This window comes from Rattus norvegicus, chromosome 15 (assembly GCF_036323735.1).
Source record: "Rattus norvegicus strain BN/NHsdMcwi chromosome 15, GRCr8, whole genome shotgun sequence".
NCBI lineage: Eukaryota > Metazoa > Chordata > Mammalia > Rodentia > Muridae > Rattus > Rattus norvegicus.
Window position 1 is genome coordinate 54,225,352 of NC_086033.1, and position 27,704 is coordinate 54,253,055.

The 27,704-nt window shown below is 39.1% G+C and overlaps 1 protein-coding gene and 1 long non-coding RNA gene across 7 annotated transcripts in view; one reads left to right on the forward strand and one right to left on the reverse strand.

Moving 5' to 3' along the window:
• The window catches only part of Fndc3a (fibronectin type III domain containing 3a), a 177,454-nt gene that overhangs the window by 125,842 nt on the left and 23,908 nt on the right, over positions 1–27,704 (reverse strand). For 4 of the 6 annotated variants that reach the window (XM_006252298.5, NM_001412039.1, XM_006252297.4 and 1 more), the window contains exon 2: positions 16,729–16,866. In XM_006252298.5, coding sequence (XP_006252360.1) covers positions 16,729–16,830 — 102 coding nt within the window. In that variant the 5' untranslated portion in view covers positions 16,831–16,866. Of the gene's footprint in view, positions 1–3,867; positions 4,006–8,580; positions 8,620–16,728; positions 16,867–27,704 lie in introns of those variants that run through there. The other 2 variants (XM_039093358.1, XM_006252299.5) reach the window with 2 other exon arrangements.
• On the forward strand, positions 4,503–26,940 carry LOC134482148 (uncharacterized). Its single transcript, XR_010058201.1, has 2 exons — positions 4,503–9,113; positions 24,980–26,940. It is a non-coding gene; the product is annotated as an uncharacterized LOC134482148 (long non-coding RNA).

Consider the following 27,704-nt stretch of genomic DNA (forward strand, 5'->3'; position numbering starts at 1 on the left):
AGAGAGCTGCTGCGGGCCGGGATCTGCGGGTGTGGGACTTCCGGTAAACACAGAACATGCCCGGTCCTAGAGAAATTCTGCTTCCGTGTGTCCCAAGCTCACCAGGCAGCTTTCTTTCAGCAGAAAATTTGGTCTTACCTGTGGTCCCGAGGATCAGGTTCGCTCGTGGGGTGCTGCCCAGGGGTTCTCTGCAGCGGCAGCAACCAGGAAGACCTGTGCCGCCCCTTCCGGGAGCTTCAGTGCACCAGGGTTCCAGATGGTCTGTGGCTTTTTCCTCTGGCGTCCGAGATGTGTGTGCAGGGAGCAGTCTCTTCTGGTTTCCCAGGCTTGTCTGCCTCTCTGAAGGTTTAGCTCTCCCTCCCACGGGATTTGGGTGCAGAGAACTGTTTATCCGGTCTGTTTCTTTCAGGTTCCGGAGGTGTCTCAGGCAGGGGTCCTGCCGCTCCTGGGCCCTCCCCCACGGGAGCGCAGAGGCCTTATACAGTTTCCTCTTGGGCCAGGGATGTGGGCAGGGGTGAGCAGTGTTGGTGGTCTCTTCCGCTCTGCAGCCTCAGGAATGCCCCCCTGACCAGGCGGTTGGGTCTCTCTCTCACCGGGTCTGGGAGCAGAGAGCTGCTGCGGGCCGGGATCCGCGGGTGTCATCATCACTGTTTTTAATCAGTATTTATCTGTTGCTTGAAGGACTTGCCTCTGGCAGAATGGACCATTTTACACATGAGAGCATGTAGCTGAGAACACAAAATTCTTCTGAACTGCTTCAGAATGCATGTTCTTCTCCTGTGTTTCTGGGTCTTAATTCCCTCTTTGTACAAGGAAACCAGAGGTATTGCTTTAAGCCTTACACCACTGACGTTATCCTTAACTACCTGATAAGAATAACAAAGAGCTCATTGGTCCTCTAGCTTTCCAGCTATCAATCTCCTCTATTCTTTTCAATCTAGTGCTCCAATAACCAATAGCCTCACTTTAATGTTCTAATCCATGCATTATTTATGTACTATTCTCTTGCACAAACATTTAAGATTTTATTTTTGCAAACACTTTTCTAAGTCAGGTGCTCTCAACTTTTATAACTGAGAAGTTGGCTTTTTCCAAGAAACCCAAGATTTCTATCAAGGCTCAGACATTCTAAGTCAGAATTAAATCATCCTTCCTCTGTAACACTTGACACTGTTTACACACTGCCATCCCTACTACAATACACTTCAGAAAACTTCACTGTTAATTTTTACAGTTAGACTAGAGTACTGCAGTGACACACAGGAGCTGAATGAAGCACTTGCTAAATTAACAGCAGTCCAGGTTCACATGGCTCATGTTTTCATTGGCTGCAACTCCAGTTGTACTAGAACTGCAAAGACTAAAAGAAATGCTCTTCACTTGTGGTGTCAGATATAAAGGTTTCCTACTTAACATGGCTACTGAACACTTGAAATAATTAGAGAAAATAGGGATTGAATTCTGGACTCCTATACTGAAAGTCTGTTTGCAACTGTGTTCTGAATTGATTCACCTGGAAAAAAAATTCTCTGAGAAACCAAGCGGGTACATTCATTACACAAACTACAGTTAACTCACAAACAAGTCTTTGTTATTTATTCACTACTTAAACACTTATACTCATTAGTGACTTCTACAAGTCATTAAGCTGACTTGGTAAGAAGAACTCTGAATCAGGCTTTATTGCATTTATCTAGATCTTACTAATCTGTGTATTAGGCTACATGATGCAACGTTTCATGTAAGTCCATAGGCTGAGGTTTTAAAAATTTTAAGGAAAATTATTAAACTAATATATTCTAAGGTGGTTTTTAGTTCTATGAAAAAATGTTAACCTGACACCAATATTCAGACAAGTATGTCTGATACCAATATCCAGACTAAAAAGACCAGTAAACTGTATACACAAACTCTAGTATTTGACACACAATGAATGATCCTACTGAATGAATTATAAGCCATCTGAGTAGGCATGGACATAAACTGTTGCATATGTACCCAAACAGATGTATGGGAGCACATACATATACATACATGTACATGTTCACACTGTCTATATGCTGCAGTATATAAGATAATGTGTTTTTCAACTATTGCCCAAATTATTTCACCTTGCCCAAGTGACTGACGAGGGCAAGTCTTGGCACTGGGTTGGAAGCGTTAATATTTTGAGAACATACTGCATGTCAGACTCAGAACTTAATCCTTCAAAAACTTTTCCTGATTACCTAATATGGCTTCTTAAAAACTCTCACACTCACAATTTCATACAGTGTAGTGAAACTCATCACTCTTAATGGTCATAAATTCTGATTCATACTACAATACACCAGGAAAACAGCAGATAGAAGGACTCTATAAACCTTGATCTAATAAAATGCTGTAATATACAATTAGCAATAAATGTAAGCTATGTGCTAATTTTTATATCAACTTGAAAACTAGAGTCATCTGAGCAGAGGCCATAAATAGACAACTACAGACTAGAAACAATGGGACAAAATGGAGAGAGAGAGATTTTGGGACACAAAGTCCTAAATAGGATGTCTTTATCAAACTTAGGGCTCAAGGAGTTACGCAGACGAGAAGTCAAAAGATTCTAAGAGCCAGAGGGGATGAAGGCCATCAATGAAACCATGTCTTTTAGACACACAGGAATGATGCTCATATGAACTCACAGAGCAGCTGTGGCAGCATGCATGGGTACTGCACAGTTCAAGCCAGGCCAAGTATCAGTATGAGTTCCCATGTCTAACCAAGAAGCTATTTCCAATTGACATGACCTGTGAAAGCAACAGTCTCCACGGGTATGATAAAAGCACTTAAGTGCAGGCCCTCTTCCCAGCAAACGATGACAACACAAAATGAACACAATGATATTTTTGGAGACACTGTTTCATCACTTCATGCATTTTTTTGTCTTATAGTTTTTTACTCTGTGAATTATGGTTTCTGATGAGGAGGGTGTATGTACCTGTGCTTCTTGTGTTTTCTCTTTGATATTTTTATTTATTCTGGTATGTTTCCCTTTTTTTTTCTGCCTATTTGTTTTTCTAAAGAGAGAGAAGGAGGTGTGGAATTGGTTTGGTGGGGAGGTGGGAAGGACCTGGAGGAACAGGGGAAACCATGTTCAAAATAAATTGTATGGAAAAAGTATTCTCAGTTTTAAAATAAGAGAAAAGATTCAACTATCAATATGCCTGTAGGACATTTTCTTAATTAGTGCTTGATGGGAGAGGGCCTAGCCCATTGTAGGGGCTATCCCTTGGCGTGTGATTCCGGGTGCTTTATGAAAGCAGGCTAAGCCAGTCGCAAGGATGAAACTAGTACACACACCCACTCCATGGCCTCTGCATCACCTCGTATCTCCAGATTTCTGGTTTGAGTTCCTGCCTTTGCCTCCCTCAATAGACTATAATTGAGGGTATGTAAGCAAAATAAACCCTTTCCTCTCTAACTTTTAGTCATGGTGATTTGTCACAGCAGTAAAAACCCTAATACAAGATAGAAGCTAAAATAACCTCAGTGATAAATAGCCTACATATTTAAAGTATTAATACCTCAATTATAGTCCTGAAAAGTTGCTTTCACCATCTTTTCACTTTATAATATTTTTCAAAATACAGGTAACTACAGATTTAATAAAAATATTCTATGGGTTTCTTTTTAAGACCAATAATGGTAAATTAAACTTAAAACTGGGAAGCACATAGCTTTTATTCCCTGAGCTGACATTTTAGACAGTTCATGATCTTACTCCCTCATTTGTAAGTACATAATACTCTGATAAAAGCCATGAAGTTGGACTGGAGTGATAGATCCCCGATGCGTAGCCACGCTCTTCCTGTCAGTGCAGCACTTACTTACTGTTGCATGTGTTTTCTTCAATGTCCTCATTCTCCTGCTGCTGCCACAGCTGTCAACAGCTGCCATGAAATGCAACAGCTTCTGCTCCAACTAAACACAATTTCCATTGACAAAATGGATTTTGACTGTCCTGGTGCTTAGTCTAACAAGGTAAACTCCATTCTGGCAGCATTCCATTCAATTTTAGAATTACTTAATATAACATACATAGATGTAGAATGGCAAGTTACAACCACTTATGAGTTAAACCACTTATGAGTTACACTCATCCATATCCACCCCAACCTTATTGTCAAATTAGCCAATGTATAAGAAGCTTCCCATTGTACATGAATGTACCTGGTTACCATAGCAACTAAATCAACAAAGAACTACAGAAGCATTTGGTTCTGGATCATCCGATTTCAGCTGGCAGAATTTAAGAGTATGTTATTTCTAAATTTACTTTGTTTGGAAAGTTCCAGTTTTGGTATTTCTGGATTTGGAGAATGTTAGTCTATTCACTTATATACAAACTAAGAAGATAAATGGGGAATGAAGCAGATAACGTCTGTGTCCAAGGTGCTTGGCATATACCTGGAAATAATCATCTATCCATGGTAAAAGTCTAAAAGCAGCTCCACATTTTTAACCCAATTGTTAGAGATAGACGGAAACTCGGTGTAATAGCTATCATTGATGATCATATTCAAATTATGTAAAAATAAAAGGTAGATGGGCTTTAAACTGTTTTTACCAAGTCATAATCCATTTACCATAAAATCTGCCCTATAAAGTGTAGAATTCAGTAACTTGTAGAATACAGTTATAAAACCAAAAGCCATCATAGCCAGTAAACTTTTCCTGGCGCTGGGGATCCGTACATGAGGGGCAAGTGCTCTACTACCAAGCTACTTTCCTACTACCAAAGTCAATTCTAGAATATTTTCTTTAACTCGGAACTTTTGTAGATTTTCATGACAGGTTTCTTTCATTTTACTTGCTTTCTAAGTCCATTCAGGTGTAACAAATACTGAAGTAATTCATATTATTATGTGGTTGAATGATACTGTATAGATACAAACATCTTGTTTATCTATCCGTTGGTGGACATTTAAAATGCTTGTATCATATTTGTTACAAATAATGCTATACAATTTTTACACAGACACATCAACTATCTCATAAAGTAGACTTACAGACCATATTCCTACCAGCAATGCACGAAGAGTTCAACTTGTGCATGTTTGCCAACATGTGTTACCACGTACATCTATGTCCTGATCTTAGTCTGGGAGGAGATGCATTCAGCTTTTCAGTGTACAGTGAGTGTGAGTCCTGGAACACGCACACTGTTGAGAAGGAAGAAGCTCCTCTAGACTGCTCTCCACCTGAATGGATGCTGTTTTGCTTGCATCGGAAGGGGAACTGGGTTCATGCCAATACTTAAGGGCCTATAAAGATGACCATGGGGCTCTGGCTCCTTCATCCCAGTACTAGCTCAAGACCCCTCTTAGTTGTTCTGTATAATCATCTTGATGTTGCTCGCCAGGACTTGTGAAGATTCTGTATCTGTATTCATAAAGAACACTGGCCTATAGTATCCTATAGTATCAAGTCATTGTGATGACTGTTTGATTTAGATAAAATACTAACCTGCCTTAAACATTTCTGAAATTCACAGGAGAAGCCACCAAGTCTCTCCTTTATGACAGCTTTCATTTGTATGTGTGTCTGCATGCACACATTCATACAACAATCTCTTTACTTGGCATTACTTTACTCAGACTAACTTTTTTTCTTTATTCATTTTATTTCTTTTACATTCTTCTAGATATTTGTCTAGTTCATATATAGGACACATTTTTTGGCATGCAATTGTATAAACCAATTATCTTTTTTTTTCTGTAAGACCTTACATTCTTGATTTTAGTATGTAAGACTTTTTGTGTTAAGTGCCTAACCTATTAGAAATTTGATTATCTTTACAAAAAAAAACTTTGAATTTGTTTACTTGACTATCTTTTCTTTCAATTCTGTCAGCATGTTGGGTATTTGGAAATTGCAGTGTTACATGAAGACTGGCCTATTCTTTTATTAAGAGTTTTTATTTTAAAATTATGTATATATGTGTATGTCTGCACGGGAGTATGTGCATGTAAGTGCAGTTTCCCATGAAGGCCAGCAACGGATGTTGGATCCTCTGCAGTACAAGTTATAGGCAAAGTTATAAGCTGTGCAATATGGGTGCCAGGACCCAAAATCAAGTCCTCTCCAAGAGCATGCTCTTAACCACTGACCCATCTCTATAAACCCAAGACTGGTCTTTCCTATTATAAAACTGATACCTCTAGAAACTTAAAGTCTATATGTAGTTCAATTAAACAGAGTGCCACTTGCTTTGATTACAGTTTGCATAGCATACGTTACAACTTTTTAATCTCAATATTTATATTACCTATATTTTAACATATTCAGTAAAGAATGCGGAGATACTTGAACAATCCAATAAACTGAAATTAAAAATCTGATGATTCCGCATCTGTTAGTTGGCACTAAATAAACTTGCTAACTTTGTTAACTGGGGACTAGTAGAACCAGAGGATGCTCTAGTTTTACCTGTACCATTCAGTGCTCTTGCAGCTGACTATCTGGAAAGGATCATTCATGGAATAGAATTGTCATCCTTAGTTCTATATAAACTTTTATAGCCGTTCCTACAGAAAATCTGACAAAAGCAGCAGAATCATTTGTGATTACAGAAGCATATGCTTGAAAGACCATCACAAGGGTTTATCTCTTTGCATCTCTGTGTTGCTATAACCAGTTTAGATCCCAGGGAAATCCTCAGCTAGATTCCTTGTCAAGTTCTTCCCAAGTTAAGAGTGAAGAAATTATATACCAAGTACTAATCTAGAATATTTTTTGTTTAGTTTTTTGTTGTTTTTGTTTTGCTTTGTTTCTTTGAGATAGGGTATTGCTACATAGTCCAAGCTGGCCAAAACCTCAAGCAATCCTCCTGCCTTAGCCTCCTAAGTATTGGGAGTACAAATGTGCAATGTGATCTCAGTCTTAATGGTGCTATTCTTTTAAAAAGAGAGCCCTGTCTGCTTTGTTTATGTGGCTGGTGTAAAAATGAAGCTCACCACACATGGAGATAGTGACTCCACTAGGTGCCTCAAGTTCATGGTTCACACACAGTCCAGCAGCTTTCTAAAGCTGATAGCATTTGCCACCCTCAGGGGCATCTTCCTGGGTTTTTCCCTTGTATGTTTTCCTGAGCCAAAACAATTTTCTTCAAGGAATTTTCTTATTTCCCATATCTATTTTTGAAATGTTTTTTACTATCTGTTGGTTATCAGCTCAAATCTAAAAGTCAAGATATAACATTTAAAATCTTTATCAACTATTCTAAAATATATAATCTCATATCTTTGAATTTTTTGTAAAGTATTTCAAATACATAGAAAAGTATGACGTATTATATTCTTGTCAGCATCAACTAGACAGTTAATATTGACCAATGAGACTCAGATACTCTTTGGGTAAGTGTTAAGTTTATAGGTGTGTGTGTGTGTGTGTGTGTGTGTGTGTGTGTGTGTGTGTGTGTGTGTGTTTGAGAGAAAGGGGGGCGAGGGGGAATTTGGAGTATTATATTTTTTCATCATTAATATTCTTCACATGCATCTTCGAATCTTCCTTTGGTTTCTGTCATTTTGGTTAGCTTATACAGTCTTATAATCTCAACACTATCCCTGTATAACATTCCCTTAGTATAAATTCATGTAACAGAATGCTGGTACAAATTATCCAAGCATTCTCTGCATGAATTACCTAAAAATCTATTTCTACTTCCCTACTGTGGATCATGTATACCACATCCAATTATTCATGCAAAAAATGCAAGTAACTGTTTTGTGCATGTGCCTTTACATACATGTGTAGATTTTTCTCAGCACAGTAGCACACATCTTTCCCAGAACTTGGGAAGTGAAGGAAGAAAGATCAAGAGTTTACGGCCAACCTCTAGTATCTAGTAAGTTTGACATCAGTCTTGTCTTGTAACTTCCGATAACCCCATCAAAACAGAGTACCAGCAGTATATGAAAGACCTGATTTCACTGCTGCACAAGTCTTTTGATGCAAAGCTAGTTAATATTTACTTTCTTGTTAAGTTTTGTTTTATGGTTCCTGAGATCATACCCAAACCCTCACTGGGTTTTAATATGCATTTTCTTCCTTTAAAGCCTAATTCCAACCTCCCTTCTTTCCTCAAACCTTTAATCCACCCAATGACTTTACTCCTGGAGGAGAGGGTTCTTTCTTGGTGTACAGCAATCTGTGGCTCTACTCTCACTAAACACAACTGCATTCTGGGTACGCGAAGCATTCATACACCCATCAAGGCCTCTAGCCACTTTAGTTTCTGGGTTACATGGTCTAGAAGATGATTAAGGGTCCACAACATATCTAAAGATACATATGAAACCCTGAGAGTGATATCTACTGCCTACAGAATGGGAGTATTATTTATGCATTCTCCCAAGAGGGGGTCATAAAAGTTAATTCCAGCCTTAAAATCCTGAAATAGGAAAACTATTATTTCTAGTAGACTCAAGTATTAGTAAGTAATAAGCAGTTTTGGCATTCAATATGATGTGCTGATTTATAACTATGCACTTGGGAGACATCATTATTTATTTAGAAATTGTATTTAGGATCCTTATACATTACCTGATAGCAGTTACCTTTGTACATGCTTCTGAGATTGACTTGTGAACCAATTCCTAATAAAAGAATATTTTAAGAAATATTTTTCTAACTGCCTTGTTATTTAACCTAACTACAGGCAAAATTTAATATCATTAGAACAAGAATCAACAATTTTTACACAGAGATAGTATGTATATAGATATGTATGCAGCTAATGTTTTAGGGGAAGGAGAACAACTGAACCTTTACTATAAAGTATGTAATATTGACAGATTTGGTCTAAACCATGTGTATAATGTTTCTTACACAGTATGATTACATATTAATGAATGACACTGAGATGGTGTCTGTATGTGCACGCACATGCACGTGCACATGCATGTAGGGGTATGCGAAGATGCATATGCTTACACATGTAAGTAGAAGTCAGAGAATAACTTCAAATATCATTCCTCAGGCACCATTCCTTAAAAAAAAAAAAAAAGGAAAGAAGGACAGATGGACGGACAGACAGGAAGTCTCCTCAACCACCTAGAACTCAGCTAAGTTGACTGGTCAGTGAGCCCCACAAGTCTACCCATCTCTGCTTTCCCAGCATTGGAATTACAAGTGTATGCCACTATATCAGGCTAAAACAAACAGATTTGGGGCAGTGAACTTAGGTCCTCATGACTTGTCTTCACAGCCAATAATGTTTTTTGTTTGTTTGGTTGGTTGGTTTTTTTGGGGGGGGGGTGGTTTTTTAAACAAACGAAAAGACGGTATTATTTTCTTACGAAGTATCATTGAAAGCAGCATGGTGTAGATACAGAAGAGAAATAAACCAGTGGGAACTAGGATTCTGGTTTAATGTTTAAATTCTAATAGTCTGAGAGTTTCTAAGGAAGTCTTTAACAAGAGTTTTTTAAGCTCCAAAGCAAGAAGACAAGCTCAGCTGCTTTGAAATCAGTAGTCCAGGGTCTGCATTGAAGTTCTGGGACACAAAGGTGTGAGCTTTTACTTTAATGTCTCAGGAAATCTGAACCCTAAGCTTGACTATGTGGGTATGGTATAGCTTGTCACATAAGCTATCTGTTTTTAATGTGCATAATTTAATTTACAACTTTTAAAAACAAAAAGTTGATCGCTTTCTAAAAATTTTCTTTTTCAGTAAATCTTACTTCTCATTTAACTACACAGAACTATCATGGAGTTAAAACAGCAATAGCATAGTGAATGCTTGTCTCGGAAATGCAACATTTAGGTTTGTTTAGGTGGTACAGGGGGAGAAGGAAGCAAACATCCCTACTTGTCTTTACTGCTGTTTTTAATTTCCTCTGTTCAAGCAAACATCTGGATCCTGGGGGGAACAGTGGGATCTAAACCACTTCAAGCTGCATTCCTCTCTTCTCCCTCTTCTCAGCTTCGTCACAGACTTGAAAATGAACAGTCTTAAAAATCACAGCAGCCACTGGAGGGGGCAGAATGACGGAGCGGCTTAGACATCTCATCCCCAAAGAACTGTCATTATCAGACTTAGCTAGCAGTTCCCTGGAGACCATGGTCACGGGGCCAGCAGCAAGGTTTTACTGTGTGTTTGTCTAAAACAGTGGCAGGTGGCTGACACTGCAACTGCCTGTGGTGATAACAAACAGGAAAGCAAGTAACCCACCAAAGTCCACAGGGAAAAAAGCTAAGGAACACAATACACAGGCAGCTTCAGGCTGCTCCAACACAACCAAACAGAGACAGACCTGCTAACAGACTGGTTACTAATACTTTCCCTATATGCATGCCAAGTATAAATTCCTTTAATTATAAATAATATCACGTATTCCTATGGCTTTACTATCTCTAATATCTTGACAATTTTAGATCTCTGACTCAAGTTACATCTTTCATGAGTCTAGCTTGTTAATCTTGTTTTTATGGTAACTAAAACCACAGTAAGTGAGTAAATCTTACTTATGGTCAGCTTGATCCCTAGGGGTTCCAGCCTTTTAGAAGTTACGTGACTTTGCATAATAATGTACAACTAAGTATCACTGTAATTCGTAGTCTCTAAAAAATGGAAATGCTCATTCTGTCTCTTAAGACTTTGGTAACAATGAAGGAAACAATAAACAGACAGGGTGTGACTCAACCTGGCCCAAGGCAAGGGCTTGGTTCATATTTATTGCCTCTGCTGACACATCCCCCAAATCCTGAAAATCCTTTGAAGTCGTCTCATACTCCCTTCCCTTAAATCCTGAATCTGCTGGTACTTCTGTCCTCTCTACTAGAGGACTCTTTACTACACGCAAATGACCCTTCCTACAGTAAGCTCATCCCAGCTCCCTGATAGGCAGTCAAATGTGACTGGAAGGCAGCCTATGTTTGAATGTGATCGGCAACAACCCTCAAGGACGGTCCTCAAGTGAAGATGTTTCAGGCAGAGCCACTGTTAACCTGCAGTGGACACACTGCATGAGCAACAAAACTTCTGACTGTTTAAAAGGATATTTATAGCCATAATATTATCCTCCTTTTCCTGATTGTGAGCCCTGTCTCAGTGAGTGTTCCTGCCACCCCCACACAGATTCAAATGAAATGCCTGGGAGGCATTATCCTCTCACTTTCTTCTGACTTTGTTTATTAATTCTACCTACCTAATATTTCATAAATTATTTATCATAATTTGACATTCACTCAGGTTCTCTTTCTGTCTACTACTGCCCTAGCTTTATGCCCCTTAAACATTTTCATTTACATTGTATCAGACTGCCTCTCAAAGAGATAGTCAATTCTCAAGGATATAAAGTGCACAGAGGGAGCATCCCTTATACCAAATCAACCAGTCCCAACTTTACAGCCTCAACCACCGACCTAGCACATATTTCCCATTTTCTAAATAAAGGGGGTGGGGGGGTACCAAGTAACTAAGAAACATCCCCACTGCTTAAAGCTGCTGGCATTTTAGGACTAGCCAATCCCATTTGTCCTGCCTTGCCTTTCATGGAGTCTCTTCCAGCGAAGCTCTCAGCTCAAGCTTCCTTGTAGCCCATGCTGCTATCTCATTCCTGTCAGCTTTCTTTGGGAAACACAAATATTAAAAAGCTTCACCCGCGGATCCCGGCCCGCGGCAGCTCTCTGCTCCCAAACCCCGTGGGAGAGAGACCTCACCGCCTGATCAGGTGGGCACTCCTGAGGCTGCAGAGCGGAGGAGACCACCAACACTGCCCACCCCTGCCCACATCCCTGGCCCAAGAGGCAACTGTATAAGGCCTCTGGGTTCCCGTAGGGGAGGGCCCAGGAGCGGCAGGACCCCTGCGCCTGAGACACTGCCGGAACCTGAAGGAAACAGACCGGATAAACAGTTCTCTGCACCCAAATCCCGTGGGAGGGAGAGCTAAACCTTCAGAGAGGCAGACATGCCTGGGAAACCAGAAGAGACTGCACTCTGTGCACATCCAGACGCCAGAGGAAAACACCAAACGTCATCTGGAACCCTGGTGCACGGAGGCTCCCGGAAAGAGCGGCCCAGATCTTCCCGGTTGCTGCCACCGCCAAGAGGACTTAGGCAGTACCCCACAAGCAAACTTGAGCCTTGGAACCACAGGTAGGACCAACTTTTCCCCTGCAAGAAACCTGCCTGGTGAACTCAAGACACAGGCCCACAGGAACAGCTGAAGACCTGTAGAGAGGAAAAACTACACGCCCGAAAGCAGAACACTCTGTCCCCATAACTGGCTGAAAGAAAACAGGAAAACAGGTCTACAGCACTCCTGACACACAGGCTTATAGGACAGTCTAGCCACGGTCAGAAATAGCAGAACAAAGTAACACTAGAGATAATCTGATGGCGAGAGGCAAGCGCAGGAACCCAAGCAACAGAAAGCAAGACTACATGGCATCATCGGAGCCCAATTCTCCCACCAAAGCAAACACGGAATATCCAAACACACCAGAAAAGCAAGATCTAGTTTCAAAATCATATTTGATCATGATGCTGGAGGACTTCAAGAAAGACATAAAGAACTCCCTTAGAGAACAAGTAGAAGCCTACAGAGAGGAATCGCAAAAATCCCTGAAAGAATTCCAGGAAAACACAATCGAACAGTTGAAGGAATTAAAAATGGAAATAGAAGCAATCAAGAAAGAACATATGGAAACAACCCTGGACATAGAAAATCAAAAGAAAAGACAAGGAGCTGTAGATACAAGCTTCACCAACAGAATACAAGAGATGGAAGAGAGAATCTCGGGAGCAGAAGATTCCATAGAAATCATTGACTCAACTGTCAAAGATAATGTAAAGCAGAAAAAGCTACTGGTCCAAAACATACAGGAAATCCAGGACTCAATGAGAAGATCAAACCTAAGGATAATAGGTATAGAAGAGAGTGAAGACTCCCAGCTCAAAGGACCAGTAAATATCTTCAACAAAATCATAGAAGAAAACTTCCCTAACCTAAAAAAAGAGATACCCATAGGCATACAAGAAGCCTACAGAACTCCAAATAGATTGGACCAGAAAAGAAACACCTCCCGTCACATAATTGTCAAAACACCAAACGCACAAAATAAAGAAAGAATATTAAAAGCAGTAAGGGAAAAAGGTCAAGTAACATATAAAGGCAGACCTATCAGAATCACACCAGACTTTTCGCCAGAAACTATGAAGGCCAGAAGATCCTGGACTGATGTCATACAGACCCTAAGAGAACACAAATGCCAGCCCAGGTTACTGTATCCTGCAAAACTCTCAATTAACATAGATGGAGAAACCAAGATATTCCATGACAAAACCAAATTTACACAATATCTTTTTACAAATCCAGCACTACAAAGGATAATAAAGGGTAAAGCCCAACATAAGGAGGCAAGCTATACCCTAGAAGAAGCAAGAAACTAATCATCTTGGCAACAAAACAAAGAGAAGAAAAGCACACAAACATAACCTCACATCCAAATATGAATATAACAGGAAGCAATAATCACTATTCCTTAATATCTCTCAACATCAATGGCCTCAACTCCCCAATAAAAAGACATAGATTAACAAACTGGATACGCAATGAGGACCCTGCATTCTGCTGCCTACAGGAAACACACCTCAGAGACAAAGACAGACACTACCTCAGAGTGAAAGGCTGGAAAACAACTTTCCAAGCAAATGGTCGGAAGAAGCAAGCTGGAGTAGCCATTCTAATACCAAATAAAATCAATTTTCAATTAAAAGTCATCAAAAAAGATAAGGAAGGACACTTCATATTCATCAAAGGAAAAATCCACCAAGATGAACCCTCAATCCTCATCTTCGGTTGGTTTATATACAAGTGTGCAATTTCTAGGCTTGAAAGTAAAATGATGCTATCTGGTGCTGGATAGAGGAGCCTTATTTTTTATTATGGCAGCTTGCTATTTTTGTAACATGGTGATTTGGTTGAACACAATAAAGTACAGTAGTAACTGATCTCCCCTTCTTCCTGGATGAGTGAGGAGATGATTAAATGTTGATGTCAGCATCCTTGAGCATATTCAGATGAGCTTCTGCTTCTGTTGAAAAGGATGCTGTGTTTGATTGTGGTCCGAAGCTTTGAAGCACTACTTGGCATCTCCTTCCTTGGAGGTCTCACTGTTTAAACATAACAGATTTGATAGCTTGTTGGTAAGGTGAGGTCCAGCTTGTCTCCACTAGGTCATCTTCATGTGAATCCGGAGGTTATACGGTTTTGTTCTAGGGATATTTCACTTTTTTAATAACTGTTTTAGCTGACATTCATGGAGAGAATGAATCCTTAGAACTGTGCCACTAGTGAAAGAAATCCTGTCTAGAGTATGTTTCTTTACAAAGCTGTGTCACACCATCCTTTGGGCCCTCTGCTGGAAAAGTAGAATCAAGTCTCAAATAATGCCTTTTAAATTGTATCCTCTAGTATTATAGATGTAGGACAGTACTGTATCATACCTCTGTGGATGTAAAATAGCTTGTACCTGCTTTATGATACGTAGTAGTGACCGTGCTTTATCAGAGCTGTTTTTAATGATGTTGCTCAGAATGTTTTCTTTCCAGATGATGATTGAGAAGCTAATTTAAAAAAAAAATGGTGCCAGGTACCATAAGAGTAACAGAACTGTGCTGTTTTCTCAGGTTGTGTTTTTTTACTTTTTTTTTTTTTTAATGGAGTGTGATGGAGTGTGCTTGATGTCTCTACAGTTTTGTTCAGATGACTGCAGAACCTGGAAAAGCTGTTGCTGCTGTTGATGCATAACACACTGCTATTATTGGTCTTTTTATATAAATATAAATATATATATACAGATATATAATTTGAATTTTTTGAAACTTTAGCTGTGCTGTCATCTTTGGAAAAAAGTATCCCCGTTTACTATGTTGAGTTGGCACTATACAGAAAGTAACAGCCATATTGGTCTAGAAATGTTGAACTTAAGTTTTTTCCATTTGTACAGGGGTAACACACTGTATTAAATATGTAAGGTCTTAAAAAAAAAACTTCAGACAATGTATCAGCATCTCTGTGCTGTCTCTTAGTCTCTAACATAGAGCAAAAGCCTATGGACTCAATTCAAATGGGACACATAGAAAACAGTAAAAGAGATTAACTAAATGGAGACAATTATAATTAGGACTCGCCATAGAATTTGGTGAGCAGTTCTACCTCTAATTGTAGTACTGGGGTTAAGTCCAGTGCTGACCACAGGCTAAGTACATGATTTATCAAGCTGCATACCAGCCCAGCCCACCCAAAATTATCTTAACCAACATGTTAAGTATATTCAATCCATTCAGAAGACAAATGCAAAGAAATCAGAGGAGGTAAATTTAAATTAGAAAACTGTTGGGGTACATTTAAAACCAAAATATCTGACTGTCCCTGATATCAACAACTTGTACAGAGCTGGGTATCCCTCCTGTGATGCTCTCATTTCCCAAAATTGAGCAAATGCGGAGTCCCAACAGCATTAATCACTCCTATGCTTGGCTTCCTCTACCACTGAGGATATCTTAGATCCAACCTAAAGCACACACACACACTTTGGAAGACAGTTTGGTAGCATCATACAAAACTAAACATTGCTTTATGATATGACCAAAAGTCATTCTCTTACTGTGCACACTATGAGATGAAGCTGAGATTCACCCTGAACTCTGCACCGGAAGGTTTAGGTTTAAAATGGTCACATAAGTAAGTTTAAAAGAACACTAGACAAATGACCTAGTCTAGAACATACACACAATGGGGTGTTACACAATAATAAAGCAGATAAGGTTCATTAAACCATGACAAGAAACTTTATTGTCTGTCTACCTTCAATTATTATTATCTGCTGTATAGGTTTTTTTTAAGATTTAATTTTATGCATATGAGTGTTTTGTCTGTGTATATGTGTGTACCTGATATCCACAAAGCCAAGGACACTGGATAGCCCTGTAACTAAGGGAAGTTGTAAGTCATTATGTGGAATGGTGGGAACTGAACCTGGATCCTCTTCAAGGAAAGCAAGTGTGTGCTCTAATGGCTGCATCATCTCTCCAGGCTGTGCCATATGGTTTTATATATTCTACCACAGCTACTGGACCACCCCCAGATTAATGCTTTAGTGTGTGCTGTTCTCAACAGCCATTTGCACCACTGCTGCCATTCACAGCCTCAGATTCTACAGAATTTACCAGTGAAATCTCCTTTTTGAAAGAAGAAAGCCAAGTTCTAAGTCTTTATGGTTATGGCTCGGCCTGGTAGTTTGTCTTCAACACAACAGGATACAGTTATGGCAACCAGGGCAATGAACTGTAATTAACTGATTAACAGATTCATATTGAAGTCAGTAACTGGCCTCAGACAGCAAATGTTAACAGAAATCTATCAGAAACTCATGAGAGTACATGAGTATCTACCATACCTTTGATTAGTGTGGGGGGAAATAAAACCTTAGGGGACTTCCATCTGACCCTGAAAAGCAAGTCAGCAAAAAAAGAAGGTGAAGCTTAAGGTGTGTGAGCACACATGAAAACAAAAACAGAGACAAAACTTTTCTTGCCATGTTTACACAGGACAGAAAAAAACAAGAACACAAGCCTACTTGTACTGGTTTTTCAATAGCAAAGACAGCAGCCCCTTAGGCAAAAAACAAAACAAAACAAAACAATGACAAGACATGAGGTAAAATACACTTCTGTTTTCTTACCTGCTGTGTTCCATCTGCACTTACAATAGGGGCAGACAGAAGAGAGATGTCGCTACTTAAAATCTGAGCTGTGTCTAGCAAAGGCGGGTGTTCTGCCATCATCAATAAGGCATCAATACACCGGAAAGCCCTCCAACTCTGCAAAACAAAAAGATATAACCACTGAAGTAACATCCAGAATACACATTCAAATACAGTCAGGAACTGTCTCACTAACAAACCAACTGTCCAACAAACCAAAAGGATCTCCTGACTGCTTTTTTCAATCAACTATTTGAGAAAATGTATTTCATACAACCTTAACCTAATGCTAATACCAGAAACTCTACTTAAAACAACTGCATCTTCACCCTTCCATTCCTGGATAGGGATTGTTTAATTTAACCATCACTATTTAATCTACACCCTGTGAAAGACATCAAACTAAAATGGCTGAATGAGGTAACTCTACCTCTGACATTTTTCTTTGACCTGATAAGGTTAAATTACGAAGACTCAATCTCCATCATCCTGTTTGCCTTGAGGCACTATATAAAAGGAATCATGATTTTCTACTGAATCGTCATACAAAGTAACACAGTTTAAGAGGGGAGGTTTGGGGGACTTGTTCAGGATCAGGGCAAGAGCCTTCAAGTTTTAAGTTTTAAGCACTTCCGGAATCCACTCATCTGCTCTAAGAACAACTATATAGCAAAATGAATCTTATCTTAATGAAAGGGTGTACTAGCACTCATACAGCAAAATGGGATAGTAGAGGATTAGTTTATACTGCACAAACCAATAAACATCAACAAACTGAGCAAAGGAAACACAGTCATGCATGCTACTAAATCTATGCTGAGCTTTATGGAATCATTTTTGGATGCCTATCACATTCACCAATTCAGTGCTGAGGATCAAGCATTCAATTTTCAATGATGAAATTGAATGAGTCTCCAGGAGCTCTGATACACCTGAGAGCAGCGGTAAGACCACCAATTCTGCTCCACAGGACCCACTTGGAGCCCTCAGGACACAGGAACCCAGAAGTCTGGGACAGGATCTTTCTGGTTTCTCCCTATACCCTGAGCTGCACCAGTCCAACAGCTCTCTGTACCCAAATTCCCTGGGAAGAGAGAGACTCTCTCAGAAGTAAGGACTCAGGGAAGACCACTACTTCTGCTCACATACCTGGCCCAAGAGGAACCCACCTGGAGTCCTCCAGACACAGGAACCTAGGAGCAATCTGGGACAGGATCCTTCCTGAAACTGATCCTGTGACACAGCTCTCTGTGCCCAGATTCTCCAGGAGTGCTGACACACAGGCTTACAGGAGGGTCAAGCCATGTCACAGAGAGCAAGAGCAGCTAACACCAAAGATAACCAGATGGCGAGAGGCAAGCACAGGAAACTAAGCAACAGAAACCAAGACTGCTTGGCATCATCAGAGCCCAGTTCTCCTACCAAAGCAAAATACTGGATATCCCAACACACTTGAAAAGCAAGATGTGGAAATTTCATCACCCCACACTCATCAATGGACAGATCATGGAAACAGTAACTAAACAGAGACACAGAGAAACTAACAAAAGTTATGAACCAAATGAATATAACACATCTATAGAACATTTCATCCTAAAATAAAACAAGATACCTTCTTTTCAGCACCTCATGGCACCTTTTCTAAAGCTGACCATATAATCAGTCACAAAACAGGCCTCAACAGATACAAGAAGATAGAAATAATCCCAGGCATCCTATCAGATCACCATGGGATGGCTGGTCTTGAATAACAACAAAAACGACAGGAAGTCGAAATACACATTAAGTTGAACAACACTTTAGTCAGTGATAACTTGATCAAAGAAGAAAGAAAGAAAGAAATTAAAGACTTTTTACAATTTAATGAAAATGAAGGTACAACATACCCAAACTTATGGAACACAATGAAAGCTATGCTAAGAGGAAAACTCATAGCTCTGTGTACCTGCAAAAATAAACAGGAAAGAGCATAAATCAGCAGCTTGACAGCACATCTAAAAGCTTTAGAACAAAAAGAAGCAAATACACCTTAAGAGGAGTAGACATCAGGAAAGAATCAAACTCAGGACTGAAATCAACCAAGGAGAAACAAACAGAACTATACAAAGAATCAACAACACTAGTAGCCGGTTCTTTGAGAAAAATCAACAAGATAGATAAACCCTTAGCCAGACTAACCAGAGGGAAAAGAAGAAAAGAATTAACAAAATCAAAAATGAAAAGGGAGACATAGGAAGGGATATGAAGGCAAAGTTTAGAGCAAAGACTGAAGGAACAGCCTTTCAGAGCCTGCCCCACATGTGGCCTATGTACATACAGCCACAAAAACTAGATGAGATTGATGAAACTAAGAAGTGCATGCTGACAGGAACCGGATATAGTTCTCTCATGAGAGACACAACCAAAGCATGTCAAATATAGAGGTAAATGCTAGCAGCAAACCACTGAACTTAAAACGGGACCCCCTTTGGGGGAAATAGAGAAAGGACTAAAAGAGCTGAAGGGGCTTGCAACCTCATAAGAACAACAATGCCAACCAACCAGAGCTCCAGGGACTAAACCACTACCCAAAGACTATACATGGACAGACCCAGGGCTCCAACTGCACAAGTAGCAGAGAATAGCCTTGTTGGGGCACCAGTGGAATGGGAAGGCCTTGGTCCTGCCAAGGTTGGACCCCCAGTGCAGAGAAATAACGGGAGGGGGATGATAAGGGAGGTAGATGGGGGCGAGGAGCACCCTTATCGGGGAGGAGGAGGAGATAGGGGACTTATGGACAGGAAACCAGGAAAGGGAATAACATTTGAAATGTAAATAAAGAAATATACCCAATTTAAAAAAAAATGAAAAGAGAGACTTAACAATCTGAAGAAATTCAAAATATCATCAGACCCTACTACATAAGCCTATTATTTAACAAAACTGGAAAATCTGGATGAAATGGACAATGTTCTAGACAGATACCAGGTACCAAAGTTAAATCAGGATCAGATAAACTAAACAATCCCATAACTCCTAAAGAGTAGAAACAGTTATTAAAAGTCTCCCAACCATAAAAAGCCCAGGACCAGAAGGGTTTACTGCAGCATTCTACCAGACCGTCACATAAGACCTAATACCAATACTGCCCGAATTATTCCACAAAAGAGAAACAAAAGGAATACTACCTAATTCCTTCAATGAACCTACAATTACACTTATACCTATACCACACAAAAACCCAACAAAGAAAGAGGACTTCAGACCAATTTCCCTTATGAGTATCAATGCAAAAATACTCAATAAAATTCTAAAAAACTGAATCCAAGAACATATCAAAATGATCATCCATCATGATCAAGTAGGCTTCATCCCAGGGATACAGGGATGGTTCAATATACAGAAATCCATCAACATAATCCACTAGGGAAACAAAAATGAAAAAAAGATGAAAGAAAAAAATGATCATCTCATTAGATACTTAGACAGCATTTGGCAAAATTCAACACCCCTTCATGTTAAAAGTCTTGGAAAGATCAGGAATTCAAGGACCATACCTAAACATTGTAAAAGTAATATACAGCAAACCAGTAGCCGATATCAAACTAAATGGAGAAAAACTTGAAAGAATACCACTAAAATCAAGCACAAGACTGCTTACTCTCTCCCTACTTATTCAATATAGTACTCAAAGTCCCAGTCAGAGCAATCAGACAACAAAAGGAGGTCAAAGGGATACAAGTTGGAAAGGAAGAAGTCAAAATATCACTATTTGCAGATGATATGATAGTATATTTAAGTGACCCCAAAGTTCCACCAGAGAACTCCTATAGCTGATAAACAACTTCAGCAAAGTGGGTGGATATAAAATTAACACAAACAAATCAGTAGCCTTCCTCTATTCAAAAGGATAAACAGGCTGAGAAAGAAATTAGGGAAACTACATCCTTCACAATAGTCACGAAGTAACATAAAATACCTCAGTGTAACTCTAACCAAGCAAGTAAAGACTTGTATGACAAGAGCTTCAAGTCTCTGAAGAAAGAAACTGAAGATCTCAGATGAAAAGATCTCCCATGCTCATGGATTAGCAGGATTAATATAGTAAAAATGGCCATTTTGCCAAAAGCAATCTACAAATTCAATGCAATCCCCATCAAAATTCCAACTCAATTCTTCATAGATAGAGAAGAAAACTATCCTCAACAATAATAATAAAAAAAAAAAAAAAAAAACTTCTGGGCAAATCACCATCCATCCCTGACCTCAAGCTTTATTACAGAGCAATAGTCATAAAAACTCTATGATAATAGTATAGAGACAAGCAGGTAGATCAATGGAATAGAATCGAAGAGTCAGAAATAAAGCCACATACATATGGTCACTTGATTTTTGACAAAGGAGCTAAAACTATCCAGTGAAAAAAAGATAGCATTTTCAACAAATGGTGCTAGTTCAAGTGGAGGTCAGCACATGTAGAAGAAAGTTAATCTATCCATTTTTAATTGCCCTGTATGAAGCTCGAGTCCAAGTGGATCAAGACCTCCACATAAAACCAGATACACTCAAGCTAATAGAAGAGAAAGGGAGAAGAACCTCGAACACCTGGGCACTGGGGAAGTTTTCCTGGACAGAACAACAATGGCTTATGCTCTAAGGTCAAGAATCGACAAACGGGACCTCATAAAACTGCAAAGCTTCTGTAAAGCAATGGACACTGTCATTAGGACAAAACGGCAACCAACAGATTGGGAAAGATCTTTACCAATCCTACATTTAATAGAGAGCTAATATCCAATATCTACAAAGAACTCAAGAAGTTAGACTCCAGAGAATGAAATAACCCTATTTCTAAAAAATGGGGTACAGAGCTAAACAAAGAATTCTCAACTGAGGGATAAGGAATGGCTGAGAAGTACCTAAAGAAATGTTCAACATCTTTAGTCATAAGGGAAATGCAAATCAAAACAACCCTGAGATTTCACCTCACACCAGTCAGAATGACTAAGATCAAAAACTCAGGTGACAGCAGATGTTGGCAAGGATGTGGAGAAAGAGGAACACTCCTCCATTGTTGGTGGGATTGCAGACTGGTACAACCATTCTGGAAATCACTCTGGAAGGTCCTCAGAAGAGTGAAAATAGTACTACCTGAGGACCCAGCTATACCTCTCTTGGGCATATACACAAAAGATGCCCCAACATACAACAAAGACACGTGCTCTACTATGTTCATAGCAGTCTTATTTACAGTAGCCAGAACCTGGAAAGAACCAGATGCCCTTCAACAGAGGAATGGATACAGAAAATGTGGTACATCTACACAATAGAGTTCTACTCAGCTATTAAAAACAATTATTTATGAAATTCATAGGCAAATGGATGGAACTAGAAAATATCATCCTGAGTTAACCCAATCACAAAAAAAAAAAAAAACCCACACACATGGTATGCAGTCATTGATAAGTGGATATTAGCACAAAAGCTCGGATTACTCAAGATACAATCCACAGACCACATGGAGTTCAAGAAGAAGGAAAACCAAACTGTGAATGCTTTAGTCCTTATAAGGGGGGACAAAAATATTCATAGGAGGTGATATGGAGACAAAGTTTGAAGCAGAAGGAATGGCCATTCAGAGCCTGCCACACCTGGGGATCCAACCCATATACATATAGCATCAAACCCAGACAACACTGCTTTGCCAAGAAGTGCATGCTGACATGCATAGCTGTCTCCTTACAAGTTCAGTCAGAGCAGCACAAATACAGAAAGGAATGCTTACAGCCAACCATTGAACTGAGAACAGGGTCACCACTGGATGAGTTAGAGAAAGGACTGAAGGAGCTGAAGGGGTATTGAATAACAACAATACCAACCAACCAGAGCTCGCTGGAACTAAACTATCAGTGACAGTACACATGGACAGGCCCATGGCTCCAGCTGCATATGTAGCAGAGGATGGCCTTGCTGGGCACCAATAGGAGAAGCCCTTGGTCCTGCCAACGCTGGACCCCCCAGTGTATGGAAATGTCAGGGCGGGGAGGTGGGAAATCGAGGTGTGGGTTGTTGGGTCAGGGAACACCCTCATAGAAGAAGGCGGGGGGGGGGGGGGTATGCTTGAGAAATTAGGAAAGGGGATAACATTTGAAACGTAAATAGAAAAATATCCAATAAAATGTGTAAAAATTAAAATGTTGACTCTCCACAGGAACTTTTATAGAAGTTGGTTCAACTGGAAAACAATTTTCTGTTTAGATATATTAGAAACTGTAGAGCCTTTTAAAAAATACATTCAACATAGGTACTTATTGATGATTTCATATTAAAAATGCTAAGAGAACACTGTATATGATTAGCTCTCTCATGAAAAGGCATGCCGCTTAAACAGTGTTTATATTTATACAACATACACATGCATATGAACAAATTAACTTCTGCCATAATGTGCATTGCTAAATTAAAGACTGATAAAACTCAATACTTTGAATCATATCAAATAATTTTCTGTGGAATTTACAAAGAATTTTAAGGCAGCAAAGAATCTTTGTGTTATTTTGACTCTTGCAAGTCTCACAATTTTGTAAGAGAAAACATTTCCAGGAAGTAAATTCACAATCAAAGAGAGACTGTGTAAGTACTTCATCTTTGCTCCCTTCCTCTCTTTCTTCCTTCACCCCCTCCCTCCCCTTTTCCTTGTTATAACAGCAATCAACTTTTATTTCATTAACAGACAGCCTCTCAATGTCCTGCAGGCTAGACTCCAATCCTCCTCTGCTGTGGTACCCTGGGTGCCGGAGGCCACAAGCACAAGTCTTCCTCATCCTCACTGAACTTAGAATGGCATATGATTGTGTGGGCACCCTTAAGAGGAGAAAAACCTGTGTAACACAATGTCAAGTGGCATTGAAACTATGCAGTAACCAACAAAATCCTACAATCATTTTTAAAATAATTCTAGTATCTATCAAAGTTTGTTTCTCATGCTAGGGTTTGAAGCCAGGTCCTTGCCCAAGTGAGGCAGGCACTACCATTTATTTCTACAGTCCTCTCTACCAAAGGTGGGCAAATGCATATAGTGGATGCTGTTTATGCTCTACTACAAAGACTAACAACAGATGCCCCAAAGTAATGCATGCACATATAGACCAACACACAAGTAAGTATATGAGTTTATAGCATAGCAACATGATTTGTTAATAGTCCTTTAAAACCATAGACAACCTAATGTCCCTTAGAAATCAACCAATCTATTCAGTAACTATATAAACCAAAGAAAATCAATAAATTGCCAATTCAGAGAACAAGGAGTAAAATTTCTCAAACACAATATGAGTAACAAACGAAGAGAATACATATGTTCAACTTTGTAGAAAGTTTAAATACAATTTATTGTTAAAAAATCAGCACACTGGTTGCCTTTGAGGAGTTAAGGATAGAGGCATGAAACAGTTTCTGGGATGCTGACTCTGTTCTGTGTCTTCAGTTAAATGAGTCACAACTACTAAATTACAAGCCCTACATGTTGATCTTTCATGTATTGTTCTGTACATATTTTCAAAAAAATACTGTTTGAAAATTAAAAGACCACATCATCTCAAATCATCTAGTAAAACCATTCAATAAATGCAATACTCATTCATGGAAAAAAAAAAAACCTCAGAACACAAGAAAAAATAAAAGGCTACACATGAAAAACCTCTTTCAAGTTATTTCATGTGCTTTGACCATAATTACTCCCTATACCGTCTCCCTACATTCCCCCCTTTTCCTACAGGTATTCTTCCTCTTCCTCTCCATGTGTCTCTTCTGCTTTCATGCCCTTCACTCATGCATGTGTGTTCACATACTTGGTATATACATAATATCACACACATACATATATGTTTTTGTTGTTCCACAAGTGAGAGAAAATAATATTTGTCATTCTGAGTCTGGCATATATTGTGCAATATGATGAATATCCAACCAACCATTTCTTTTTTTATTGGATTTTTTTTTATTTATCTATATTTGAAATGTTATATACCCTTTTCGGGTTTCTCGGTTTCCCATCCATAAACCCCCATCCCATCCACCCTCCCCTTCTTCTATGAGGGTGTCCCCCAACCCATCCACCCACACCTTCCCGCCAACCAACCATTTAATTACTTGTATTGTTCTTTTTACTTCCATTTTATAATTTCTTGCCTAATCTCTGCTATCTTTCCATTCGCTAACTTTAGATTTAATTTGTTCTTATTTTTCTAAGATCTTGAGATGCAAAACTAAATTGATGCTGGAGCTGGAGAAAACTCAAGGGTCAAGAAAGCTGACTGTTCTTACTGAAGATGCAAATTCAGTTCTCAGCTCCCACATGGTGGCTCACAATGGTCATCATTTTAGCTTCAGGAGAGCTGGCACCCTCTTCTGACCTCTATAAGCACCAGGAATGCACATGGTACACATACACATGCCTGCAGTTAAGCACTCATACACATAAAACAGAATTTTTTAAATGTTAAATTACTTTGTATGTCTCAGATTTCTTTAATGTACGAATGTCTAGCTATAAACTTGTCTTTGAAATGTTTTCATTAGGAGCTAGGGCATGGGTCAGTGGGTAACATGCTTGTTGAACAAGCATATGGTCATGGGTTTAAATCCCCAGCACCCACCTGAAAACCAAGCATGGCAATTTGTCAGTAACCTTGACACTGGGGAACAAAGACAAGTAGATGCAGATCCCAGTAGTTCCCTGGTTAACCAATTTGGCAAAAACAGCTAGTTGAGGTTCAGTGAGATCCTGTCTTGAAAACTAAGGTCAGGAGACAAGGTAAGGGAAGGTAAGGAAGGACACTGGATACCTGCCTCCAGACCCCAGTTGCATACTCATGAACAAGTACAACTGCACACATATACAGACCCACCCACACATAACCAGAGGAATGCTTTCATTGGCTCCATAGGTTTTTATATCTTGTGGCTTGTTTTTTTCATTCAATTATAGGATTTTTTTTAATTTTCCTTATTTTTTAAATGATTCATGCAGTACTGTGCTGCTCCATGATTCTGTGTACATTCAGTAATTTTTCATGCTGTTGATTACTAGCTTTATTAAACTGTAATCAGTTAAAGCACAAGAAAGTATTTCAATTTTCTTATATTCTTTAGATTTTCTTTGTGCTCTAAAATATGACCCTTTTCAAAAAATGTTCCATGAGCATCTGAGAAAAAATGTATATTCTGCAATGCTTGGGTACAATATTCTGTTGATGTCTGTTAAGTCCATTTGATCTATAATATCACTTAACTCTATTTCTTTGTTGATATTTTTGTCTGTTTGCGTGAATGGCCTACCAATTAGAGTAAGAAACTCAAGTAACTACTGCCATGGTACTGAGGTCAATCTGTGCCTTTATAGCTCAATAGTGTTTGCCTTATGAAATAGGGTATATTCATACTCAGGAGCTGTACATTTAGAATTGAAGTATCTGTCATCTTGAGGAACTGTCCCCTTAAATAACATGACTGTCTTTATCACAATTTTGGTTTGAAGTCTTTGTGCAGGAATATTATTTCCTATATCCACTTGCTTTCTAGGTGTATGTACTTACTTGGAATCTCTTTTTCCCTTTTAACCCAGGACTGTGCTTAGCGTTGACAGTTATGTGTGTTTCTGGTATACTACACATAGATGGGTCTGGTATACTATACATAGATGGGTCTGGTATACTACACATAGATGGGTCTGGGCTTCTTTGTTGTGGTTTTGTTGCTTGAGACAAGTCTATGTATCCCTGGCTGTCCTGAACTCAAAAAAGCTCTCCTGCTTCTGCCTCCTGAGTGATAGGGTTAAAAGTGTGAACTACCATAACTTGCTTGGGTCCAGTGTTTTAATCCAACCTACAGGTCATTATTTTCTAATTAGAAACTAGGAGCATTCAGTATTGAAAGGCATACATTAACTCCTGTCATTTGGGTACTTTTTTTTTTTTTGGTCATATCTAGTACTTTCCTAATCATTTGGTTATCAACCTAGTGGGACAGTCTCTCCATATAGCTTCATGAATGTTTCTCTCTCTATTCAGTGTATAATTCCCTTAAGTATCTTCCCTAATGCTTCATTAGTAGTCATGAGTTCCTTTATCATAGAAACTTTTCCCTTCTTTAATTATTAAGGATACCTTTGCTGAGTATAGTAAATCTTGGTTGGCCACTACTGTCTTTGAGACCTTGGTATTTATTATTCTAAAAGCTCATAACTTTTAGATCCTCTGTTGAGAAATCCACTGTTCTAGTTTCCTTTCCGCTACTGTAATAAAACACAAAGACAAAAGGCAACTTTCAGGAGGAAAAGACTTATTTGACTTATACTTCCAGGTCACTGAAAGAAGACATGGCAAAAACTCACTGGAACTTCAAGGCAGGATTGGTTGCTATTCCATGACCACAGCATTACCTCTAACCAGGACATTCACTTACAGCCAAGAAAGTATGCAGAAATCATGGAGATGTGCTACATGTTATTGCATTTGCTTGCTTTATCTCATGCTCGTGCATAATTAGTTTCCTTATATAGCCTAGAGGAACCACCTGCCTAGGGAATGGTATCACCCACTTTGGGCTGGGTCATTCTATGTCAGTTAACAATAAAGAAAATTCCTTAAAACATCCCACATATCTATTTGACCTAAGGAATGCTTCAACTGAGACTTTCCCCTCAGGTGAATTCTAGGCTGTGTCAAGTTGACGATTAAAGTTAATTAGGCTATCAACTGGCATCTTGACAGGTTTGCCTTTATATGTGACTAGTGCTTCTCTCAGACGGCTTTCAATAGTCTCTGTTCTGAATACTTACTGTCTTAAGCAGAGTACGATGTGGCATCTTCTTTTTTGATCTTATTTATTTGGTTTTCTAAATGCCGCCTACATCTGATAGCCACCTCATTCACTAGATTTGGAAATTTTCCCATACCTTTCTTGAATACATTGCC